Consider the following 11,932-nt stretch of genomic DNA (forward strand, 5'->3'; position numbering starts at 1 on the left):
CGCCGAGTACATCTGGGCGGCCATTACAAATCACATTACAGGATATGGCTACTGTTATGACTGAAGTTTTGGCTAAATTACCAGAACTAAGAGGTAAGCGTGATCACTCTGGGGTGAGAACAGAGTGCGCTGATAATATTAGGGCCATGTCAGACACTGCGTCACAATTTGCAGAACATGAGGACGGAGAGCTTCATTCTGCGGGTGACGGTTCTGATCCAAACAAACTGGATTCAGATATTTCAAATTTTAAATTTAAGCTGGAAAACCTCCGTGTATTACTAGGGGAGGTGTTAGCGGCTCTGAATGATTGTAACACAGTTGCAATACCAGAGAAAATGTGTAGGTTGGATAAATATTTTGCGGTACCGGCGAGTACTGACGTTTTTCCTATACCTAAGAGACTTACTGAAATTGTTACTAAGGAGTGGGATAGACCCGGTGTGCCGTTCTCACCCCCTCCGATATTTAGAAAGATGTTTCCAATAGACGCCACCACACGGGACTTATGGCAAACGGTCCCTAAGGTGGAGGGAGCAGTTTCTACTTTAGCTAAGCGTACCACTATCCCGGTGGAGGATAGCTGTGCCTTTTCAGATCCAATGGATAAAAAGTTAGAGGGTTACCTTAAGAAAATGTTTGTTCAACAAGGTTTTATATTGCAACCTCTTGCATGCATTGCGCCTGTCACGGCTGCAGCAGCATTTTGGTTTGAGTCTCTGGAAGAGACACTTGAATCAGCTCCATTAGATGAGATTACACACAAGCTTAAAGCCCTTAAGTTAGCTAACTCATTTATTTCAGATGCCGTAGTACATTTAACTAAACTTACGGCTAAGAATTCCGGATTCGCCATTCAGGCACGCAGAGCACTGTGGCTAAAATCCTGGTCAGCTGACGTTACTTCTAAATCTAAATTGCTTAATATACCTTTCAAAGGGCAGACCTTATTCGGGCCCGGGTTGAAAGAAATTATCGCTGACATTACAGGAGGTAAAGGCCATGCCCTGCCTCAAGACAGAGCCAAACCTAAGGCTAGACAGTCTAATTTTCGTTCCTTTCGTAATTTCAAAGCAGGAGCAGCATCAACTTCCTCTGCACCAAAACAGGAAGGAGCTGTTGCTCGCTACAGACAAGGCTGGAGACCTAACCAGTCCTGGAACAAGGGCAAGCAGGCCAGGAAACCTGCTGCTGCCCCTAAGACAGCATGAATCGAGGGCCCCCGATCCGGGAACGGATCTAGTGGGGGGCAGACTTTCTCTCTTCGCCCAGGCTTGGGCAAGAGATGTCCAGGATCCCTGGGCGTTAGAGATCATATCTCAGGGATACCTTCTAGACTTCAAATTCTCTCCCCCAAGAGGGAGATTTCATCTGTCAAGGTTGTCAACAAACCAAATAAAGAAAGAGGCGTTTCTACGCTGCGTACAAGATCTTTTATTAATGGGAGTGATCCATCCGGTTCCGCGGTCGGAACAAGGACAAGGGTTTTACTCAAATCTGTTTGTGGTTCCCAAAAAAGAGGGAACTTTCAGGCCAATCTTGGATTTAAAGATCCTAAACAAATTCCTAAGAGTTCCATCGTTCAAAATGGAAACTATTCAGACAATTTTACCCATAATCCAAAAGGGTCAGTACATGACCACAGTGGATTTAAAGGATGCTTACCTTCACATACCGATTCACAAAGATCATTACCGGTATCTAAGGTTTGCCTTTCTAGACAGGCATTACCAGTTTGTAGCTCTTCCATTCGGATTGGCTACGGCTCCGAGAATCTTCACAAAGGTTCTGGGTGTTCTTCTGGCGGTACTAAGACCGCAAGGAATTGCGGTAGCTCCGTACCTAGACGACATTCTGATACAAGCTTCAAGCTTTCAAACTGCCAAGTCTCATACAGAGTTAGCACTGGCATTTCTAAGGTCGCATGGATGGAAGGTGAACGAAAAGAAGAGTTCTCTCTTTCCACTCACAAGAGTTCCCTTCTTGGGGACTCTTATAGATTCTGTAGAAATGAAGATTTACCTGACAGAAGACAGGTTAACAAAGCTTCAAAATGCATGCCGTGTCCTTCATTCCATTCAACACCCGTCAGTAGCTCAATGCATGGAGGTGATCGGCTTAATGGTAGCAGCAATGGACATAGTACCCTTTGCACGCCTACATCTCAGACCGCTGCAATTGTGCATGCTAAGTCAGTGGAATGGGGATTACTCAGACTTGTCCCCTACTCTGAATCTGGATCAAGAGACCAGAAATTCTCTTCTATGGTGGCTTTCTCGGCCACATCTGTCCAGGGGGATGCCATTCAGCAGGCCGGACTGGACAATTGTAACAACAGACGCCAGCCTACTAGGTTGGGGCGCTGTCTGGAATTCTCTGAAGGCTCAGGGACAATGGAATCAGGAGGAGAGTCTCCTACCAATAAACATTCTGGAATTGAGAGCAGTTCTCAATGCCCTTCTGGCTTGGCCCCAGTTAACAACTCGGGGGTTCATCAGGTTTCAGTCGGACAACATCACGACTGTAGCTTACATCAACCATCAGGGAGGGACAAGAAGCTCCCTAGCAATGATGGAAGTATCAAAGATAATTCGCTGGGCAGAGTCTCACTCTTGCCACCTGTCAGCAATCCACATCCCGGGAGTGGAGAACTGGGAGGCGGATTTCTTAAGTCGTCAGACTTTTCATCTGGGGGAGTGGGAACTTCATCCGGAGGTCTTTGCCCAAATACTTCGACGTTGGGGCAAACCAGAGATAGATCTCATGGCGTCTCGACAGAACGCCAAGCTTCCTCGTTACGGGTCCAGATCCAGGGATCCGGGAGCGGTTCTGATAGATGCTTTGACAGCACCTTGGACCTTCGGGATGGCTTATGTGTTTCCACCCTTCCCGATGCTTCCTCGATTGATTGCCAGAATCAAACAGGAGAGAGCATCAGTGATTCTAATAGCGCCTGCATGGCCACGCAGGACTTGGTATGCAGATCTAGTGGACATGTCATCCTGTCCACCTTGGTCGCTACCTCTGAAACAGGACCTTCTGATCCAGGGTCCCTTCAAACATCAAAATCTAATTTCTCTGAAGCTGACTGCTTGGAAATTGAACGCTTGATTTTATCAAAACGTGGTTTTTCTGAGTCAGTTATTGATACCTTAATACAGGCTAGGAAGCCTGTTACCAGAAAGATTTACCATAAGATATGGCGCAAATACTTATATTGGTGCGAATCCAAGAGTTACTCATGGAGTAAGGTTAGGATTCCGAGGATATTGTCTTTTCTACAAGAAGGTTTAGAAAAGGGTTTATCCGCTAGTTCCTTAAAGGGACAGATTTCAGCTCTGTCCATTCTTTTACACAAACGTCTGTCAGAAGTTCCGGACGTTCAAGCTTTTTGTCAGGCTTTAGCTAGGATCAAGCCTGTGTTTAAAACTGTTGCTCCACCATGGAGTTTAAACTTAGTTCTTAATGTTTTACAGGTGGTTCCGTTTGTACCCCTTCATTCCATTGATATCAAGTTGTTATCTTGGAAACTTCTGTTTTTAATGGCGATTTCCTCGGCTTGAAGAGTCTCTGAGTTATCTGCCTTACATTGTGATTCTCCTTATCTGATTTTTCATTCAGACAAGGTAGTTCTGCGTACTAAACCTGGGTTCCTACCTAAGGTGGTCACTAACAGGAATATCAATCAAGAGATTGTGGTTCCATCTTTGTGTCCTAATCCTTCTTCGAAAAAGGAACGTCTGCTACACAATCTAGATGTAGTCCGTGCCCTGAAATTTTATCTACAGGCAACTAAGGATTTTCGACAAACGTCTTCCCTGTTTGTCGTTTATTCTGGTCAGAGGAGAGGTCAAAAAGCTTTGGCTACCTCTCTCTCCTTTTGGCTTCGTAGCATAATACGGTTAGCCTATGAGACTGCTGGACAGCAGCCTCCTGAAAGAATTACAGCACATTCTACTAGAGCTGTGGTTTCCACTTGGGCCTTTAAGAATGAGGCTTCTGTTGAACAGATTTGCAAGGCTGCAACTTGGTCTTCTCTTCATACTTTTTCCAAATTTTACAAATTTGACACTTTTGCTTCTTCGGAGGCTGTTTTTGGGAGAAAGGTTCTTCAGGCAGTGGTTCCTTCCGTATAAAGAGCCTGCCTGTCCCTCCCGTCATCCGTGTACTTTAGCTTTGGTATTGGTATCCCATAAGTAATGGATGATCCGTGGACTGGATACACTTAACAAGAGAAAACATAATTTATGCTTACCTGATAAATTTATTTCTCTTGTAGTGTATCCAGTCCACGGCCCGCCCTGTCACTTTAAGGCAGGTAATTTTTCCATTAAACTACAGTCACCACTGCACCCTATGGTTTTCCTTTCTCTGCATGTTTTCGGTCGAATGACTGGTAATGGCAGTTAGGGGAGGAGCTATATAGCAGCTCTGCTGGGTGAATCCTCTTGCACTTCCTGTTGGGGAGGAGTTAATATCCCATAAGTAATGGATGATCCGTGGACTGGATACACTACAAGAGAAATAAATTTATCAGGTAAGCATAAATTATGTTTTTTCAACATGCAGCTGGACAGTAGCTGAAGGATAACTTCACAAATCAATTACTCCTGTGAGTGGAAGAATTTAGAGGTAAAATACTTTATCTGTCTTTTTTTACATAGAGTTGTTCATGTGATATTTTCTTGTCACATTTTTACAGTTATGCTGTGTCACTTTTAAGTGCTTTAGCATATCTGTATTATGTCTCTCTTTAATGTGGTTATCTTATTGTTTATATTCATTAGTGAAAAAATGAAAGGGATATAGGGGTTGATTTATTAAGCAGCGGATGCTGCATCGACGCCCTATCATTTCTGGTCCCCCAGAAATGGAAGTTAAGAAGAAACGGTCGTAAGACTGCTGCTCCTTAACTTCTATGCCATCTTTTTAGGTGGTGGACTGAAATCATCCCAATCCGATGGCGATGATTGATGGCCCCTGCTAGTGGCTGATTGGCTGTGAGTGAGCAGGGGGCGGCATTGCACAAGCATTTCACCAGAAATGCTTCTGCAATGTTAAATGCCGACAGCATATGCTGTCGGCATTTAGCTATGTCGAGCTAGACCTTGGGGGAATCTACCGCAAAGTGTGTAATGCTATGTAGTATAAATGTGTGTTGTTAGGATATAAATGAACAAAAAACATAAAGTATAAAGGCTTAGTAGTAAAGTTATGGACATCAGCAGTAGGGAAAAAGTGCCAAGATGTGTAGAGACGACATTGAGGTCATATTATAAAATGTTTAATTATGTAAAGTAAACAACTTTGCAATTTATTTAATAATTTACATTAATCCACTAATTATTTACTCCCCTTTACTTGTAATTTAGTTCTAAAAATAAAATGTTTCCAAATTTGAGATTTGAAAGAGCTTAACCTTGAAAAATATCTGTCCCTAACTAGCCACAGGAGGTGGGATCAGATAAGGAACTGTTAACAAAATGACAGTGGTTAGCCTTAAAGTGAAGGTCAAGTCTGACGTTGTGGATAGCATTTTTCAATATCTTAGCTAAATTCATTATGATGTTCATTCATCACATTATATGTTAACGCAATAAAAAGTTGTAATTTTAACTTTTTAATACGCTCTGTTTCGGCTGTACAATCCGCCCGCCATTGTGCCTTCATTGATTGACATAATTGCGCTCCAATCGATATTTTAACCCCGTGGCGTCTAGCCCCTTTTCACTTTCGTCATCGCCACCTTATGCGCATGCGTTTAAGCAAACAGCGCATCATCGGCATGCTCGTTCATGTAACGCGCATGCGTTGTCAGATCATAATCATTGTTACATTGAATCTACAGCATGGCTTATTAATTTATTGGGCTAACATTGTAATTATTAATTATTTTCATTACCGCGGTCAACAATATTTGCACGATCCAGCAGCATATAATTTTATTTCCAACAATCTATACTACTTTATTACGGCACTTACTGAAACGCATGCGCTATTGACTTGAGATACGCATGCGCATTAAACGAAATCACTGGTGCACGAGCGTAGTCCATTCTAACAACCACAGCTATGTCATAAGAGCAGAATAAGGAAGTGTTGGTAGGGGCGGAGCTAAGCGCGATAACGGAGGTATATAAAAAATAAATTTTACATGAAAAGCAATAGTTAGTTATACATATAAAGTCAGCGACTGTAATATATTCAACCTAAGTTTATACATGATGTCTTGAGAATAGCAAAAATTGACCTTCACTTTAACCACTTCAGTGAGAAGTCTGGTTTGGCTACTCCAAATAAAACAAGTAGTGGGTGAAGTTTTAGGTTAGATACAGGGTAATCACAGAGCTAAAAAGTGTATTAATATAACCGTGTTAGTTATGCAAAACTGGGGAAGGGATAATAAAGGGTTTATCTATCATTTTAAACAATCACAATTCTGAAATAGACTGTCCCTTTAATGTATACAGTTTACAGGAGTGATATTCATAGAATTATGTCTACATAAAAGCCTTTAAATGGTGGGGGTGCAAGTCGTGTTAGCGACTCAGCAAACACTAGTAAAAAGTTTTACACCATTGTGTATGTCTTTTGTGTCAAAAATAATAGTAATAATAATGATTACCACTAATACAATATACTGTGTGTGTGTGTATATATATATATATATATATATATATATATATATATATATATATATATACACACACACTTTATCGAACCTGCTTAAGACGAGAAATGGTTTGGATTTGGAATATTTGTATATTGTCATCTGTAAAATGGAACAACTTAGCGAGGGTATGGGACCAAGTGTAAACAACAATATCTTATGTCATTTAGGCAATATTTTACATGTCATTTAAAATATATATTCCAGAAATACTCAGCCATTGGAGGTTATTTTCTCCCTGATTTAGTGTATCACCTTTTTATATAGATGGTTATGATAACTTTTCTTGCTGTGTCTGTTAGTGGACAACATTCATTAAATGGCTAAAAAAATAAATATAATAATTCCCATGTGCATTTAAATAATACATATTTACTGTTGACAATACACACAGTAAATTGATGTTTGTAGAAATGTCTGTCTCAGTGAACATTGCATGTTTATATAGTGTGTTTATATAGCGTGGGCTAGATATTTTCAATTTGATGCCAAGAAAATTTGTTTCAAAGTTGCATTATCTGAAAAATATTTATTATTTATTCTCTACAGGCTTTTTCCCAGCATTGCTCAGCTGAAGATGAAAACAGGCGCATTTGAAAAAGCAGATGTTGGTTTTCAGTTCCTGATTATACTGATAAGAAAAAATTCAGAAGAAAATGATGCTATTTTGTTATTATGACTAGATAACAAACAATTTCTTCAGCCCTGTTGTAGATCTTCAATGTTTGCTTCAGTGGAAATTTAAACAAGAAATTCATGACTTGAGGAGAAATATGATCATCTACATTTTTCAGTGCTTCTGCAGTTATAAGCTTCAAATTCCAGTGGGAATTACAGTCCATGATTGTTGAAATGAGCATATTGTATAAATTTACCAGGCTTGTTGCTGCTATGAATTTGTTTTCAAACCAAACTGGATTTTTGTTTGCATCTGAATACCCATAACGGTCATTAAGCACACGTCATCAATATATTTGCAGTCTGTGTTTACAGATATGCTAATCTTGCTTATTTTCTATAGTTACAATAGAAAACTGACTAGAAGTATATACAGTTTTTTTTTTTAAGACCATAATCTAAGACTGAATTAAAATGCTAAGCAAGGTAATGATAAAGACAAACATCTACAGCACTTTGTAATTAGATATATAAATGATTAACTGACTTATGGATCATGGCTTTAATAGATAACTGTATTCTCCTAACTCTAGCTATATTTTCTTTCTCACTTGTGGACAAATCATTTAGCAATTACTCAGACTGGCTATCACTGTTAGACAATGGTGCTCAGAATCACAAATTACACGATTTCACAGTAAAGACAAAACAGAAAAATCATATGTTTCATCCATGCATCTATTTTGATTGGGTTGATGTTCAAGGATTAAGAGAAAAAGCACACACAACTCATTTACATTTATTTAAGATTATTAGGAATGCTGTAACTACTATGCAGTCGAATCCATCTTCTTACTTGCCACCACCAAAGCACGCTGATTTTGCTGCAAAGTGGAATGAGATTTATGGAAATAATTTGCCACCATTAGCATTGTATTGCCTTCTTTCCCCAGATGATAAAACTGCGCTTGCATTCGCCCTGGAATATATGGATAGGATGGCTAATTACAAAGATTGGCTGGTTCAGACTGCTCCAGGGGATGAGGTCCCAGTTTGTCACTCATTAACTGGTTTCGCAACAGCTTATGATTTCTTGTATCAGTTTTTAGACGATGATAGAAGACGCAAATATTTGGCAAAGATTCAGTCAGTAAGTGAAGAAATGTATCGGTATTCTAAATTTCGTGCCTGGGGGAGACACTTTCTTCATAACCATCAAACTACAAATATGTTGGCCTTGCTCACAGGTGCTCTAGTTATGCAAAATTACAAAGAAGATGAGGCAAATGTTTGGAAACAAGGTGTAGTCAATGTGATGGAAAAAAATATGTTTCTTCTTAATCATGTTGTAGATGGATCTTTAGATGAAGGAGTTGCCTATGGCAGCTATACAGCAAAATCAATAACACAATATGTATTCTTAGCAAAACGCCATTTTGGTATTAACCATTTTGAAAACAATTGGCTAAAAATGCACTTCTGGTTTTATTACTCTACATTGTTGCCAGGATTTCAGAGGACTGTGGGAATAGCAGATTCAAACTATAACTGGTTTTATGGTCCTGAAAGTCAGTTAGTATTTTTAGACACATTTATTTTGCAGAATGGTAGTGGCAATTGGCTAGCTCACCAAATTAGAAAACACAGGCCTAAAGATGGACCTATGGTGCAATCCACTTCACAAAGGTGGTGCACACTTCATACAGAATATTTATGGTATAATGCACAGCTTCTTCCACATCCACCATCTGATTATGGTAAAGCAAAAATATATGTCTTTCCTAATTGGGGAGTGGTGACCTATGGAGCTGGTTTACCAAATAGTCAGGACAACACATTTCTTTCCTTTAAATCAGGAAAGCTTGGTGGGCGTGCAGTTTATGATATTGTTCATTTTCAGCCATACTCATGGATAGATGGGTGGTGGAATTTTAATCCTGGACATGAACATCCAGATCAGAATTCCTTCACGTTTGCTCCCAATGGCCAAGTATTTGTTTCTGAAGCTCTCTATGGGCCAAAGCTTAGTCATCTGAATAATGTACTAGTTTTTGCTCCATCTCCTTCAAGCCAGTGTAATACTCCTTGGGAAGGACAACTTGGAGAATGTTCACATTGGCTTAAATGGACAACAGATGAATCTGGTGATGCAGCTGGTGAAATTATAACAGCAAATCAGTCTGGGGAAATGGTATTTGTAAGTGGTGAGGCAGTTTCTGCCTATTCATCTTCAATGAAATTAAAAAGTGTTTATCGTGGCTTGCTGCTCTTAAATCATCAGACCCTTCTAGTGATTGACCACATAGAAAAATATAAAGATTCTCCACTTTCTTTAGCCAGTGCATTTTTTCATAATCTTGATATTGATTTTAAATATGTTCCATTTAGATTTTCAAGTAAATACAATGGTGCCATGATGGACATATGGGATGCACATTATAAAATGTTTTGGGTAGACCAAAATGGTAATAGTCCAGTTGCTAAGATACAAGAAGCAGAACAGACTGCTGAGTTTAAAAAACGATGGACTCAGTTTGTAAACGTAACCTTTCCATTGAATGACAATATTTCTAGAATAGCATACTTATTTTATGGTCCATATGTTAATGTGTCAAATTTGAAATTCTTAGAGAATAGCAAATATGGAGTTAAAATTTCCATTAATCTTAATAATACTGAAAAAATAGTATCCATAGTAACTCAATACAGTGATTTAGAAGCCAGGTTTAACTTTCTTGGATTTGGTGGTTATGCCAAAGTAGAAGATGCAGACAAAATAGTCAAGTTTGGTCTAGGCATTGAGCATGCAAAAAAATATAAATTGAAAATGAATGTATATAATTTTGGATTTAAAATACATTTATCTATTGTGTTAATTTTGTCTTTAAGTTTGGGTATTTTAGCCTTTCATGGGAGATTTTATATTTCCTTTAGCAAATTAATGCGTTGGATCTTAGTTTTGATCATAGCACTGTGGTTTGTTGAACTGATGGATGTATGGAGCACTTGCACTAAACCAATGTGTGCAAAGTGGAATAATGAAATTGCAAATCCAGAAAACAAAGAATTTCAAAGTAATTCTCATGGTCTTCCAGTTGTAGTGATTACTTCCCTACCAGGTTCAGGAGCTGAGATTCTAAAACAAGTATTTTTCAACAGTTCAGATTTTATTTACCTTAAGATTCCTACCACTTTTATTGATATTCCAGATGCAGAGTTTAAAATAGACTCATTTGTGGATGCTTGTGAATGGAGTAGTTCTGATGTACAGGATGGACATTTCAAATTAATCCAAGGTTGGCTGCAATCTTTGGCCCAAGATACAAAACTTCATTTACAAAATATTGATTTGACTGAGCCCGGTAAAGCCAAACTTTTCCGTCATTCAGTTATTAATAGAGATAAAAAGAGAAGGTACAAACGCAAAGATCCTTTTTCAGAACAGAAAAGCAGAAACAAAGGAAGTTATGATAAAGAAGCTGATTACATCAGACAGCTTAGGAACCATCTAACAACATTCCCAAAAGCTCAACCGGTTCTTGGCTTAAGCAGTGGAAGCTGGACTTTAAAACTTCCATTTTTTGCAAAAGTAATTGGATCTTCATTGAGGGCATTGTTTGTTGTTCGTGACCCTCGTGCGTGGGTTTATTCAGTGTTGTATAAAAGCAAGCCTAGTCTCTTTTATTTGAAGAATATGCAGCAGCGGTTATCATTAATGTTTAAAGAAGAAGAAAAACAAAAGTGTAACTCGAATCCTGGTTATGCAGTTGAATATGACTCTCTAGAAGAAAAACTGTTAGATACTAAATCAAATACAGTTTCCAAACTTTCTCATTTATGGTTATCAAATACAGCAGCTGTAAGTAGGATAAACAGAAATTTGTCATCACTAAATTACCTTATGGTTAGATTTGAGGACATTGTAAACTTACCACAGGAAACAACAGAAAGAATTTATTCATTTTTTGGAATTCCACTTCCTCCAGCAAGTTTAAACCAAATAATGTTTGCCAGTTCAACAAATTTGTTTTATCTTCCATATGAAGGAGAGATTTCACCATCTAGTATAAACATATGGAAACTTAAAATGCCAAAGGAAGACATTCAATTAATTGAGGACATATGTTGGACACAAATGGATCAGCTAGGGTATACAAAGTTTATAGATTAAAGGTTTTATTTCCAATACTATAGAATCACAAACCATTAAGTGAAGATGAAAAATCCTAAACTGCAGAAAGGATATTCAGAATATTTATAAGAATATAAATGCTGCAGGTCAGCAGTCATTTGCACTAATGAACTTTGTATATTATGGATTGCAATCATAAAAATAGATTACTTTATTCTTGTATATGGTGTGTATATTTTGTATAGAAATATTTTTTAAATTAGTATTTTCTTAAGAAAAAGTTATGTAGTCATTGGCCCATATTTATCAAGCGCCGAATGGAGCTTGAAGGGTCGTGTTTCTGGCGAGTCTTCAGACTCGCCAGAAACACCAGTTATGAAGCAGCGGTCTAAACTCCATAACCTGTCCGCCTGCTCGGAGCAGGCGGGCAGGAATCACCTGAAATCAACCCGATCAAGTACGATCAGGTTGATTGACACCCCCCTGCTGGTGGCTGATTGGCCGCGAGTCAG

At 38.8% G+C, this 11,932-nt stretch overlaps 1 protein-coding gene across 1 annotated transcript in view; it reads left to right on the forward strand.

Annotated features, from left to right (window-relative positions):
- DSEL (dermatan sulfate epimerase like) overlaps nucleotides 1-11,642 on the forward strand; it is a 70,870-nt gene extending 59,228 nt beyond the window's left edge. Inside the window, exon 3 of the mRNA XM_053714876.1 lies at nucleotides 7,220-11,642. Coding sequence (XP_053570851.1) covers nucleotides 7,845-11,459 — 3,615 coding nt within the window. The 5' untranslated portion in view covers nucleotides 7,220-7,844 and the 3' untranslated portion in view covers nucleotides 11,460-11,642. The remainder of the gene's footprint in view (nucleotides 1-7,219) is intronic.
- Nucleotides 11,643-11,932: the final 290 nt, after the last annotated feature.

This window comes from Bombina bombina, chromosome 5, assembly GCF_027579735.1.
Source record: "Bombina bombina isolate aBomBom1 chromosome 5, aBomBom1.pri, whole genome shotgun sequence".
NCBI lineage: Eukaryota > Metazoa > Chordata > Amphibia > Anura > Bombinatoridae > Bombina > Bombina bombina.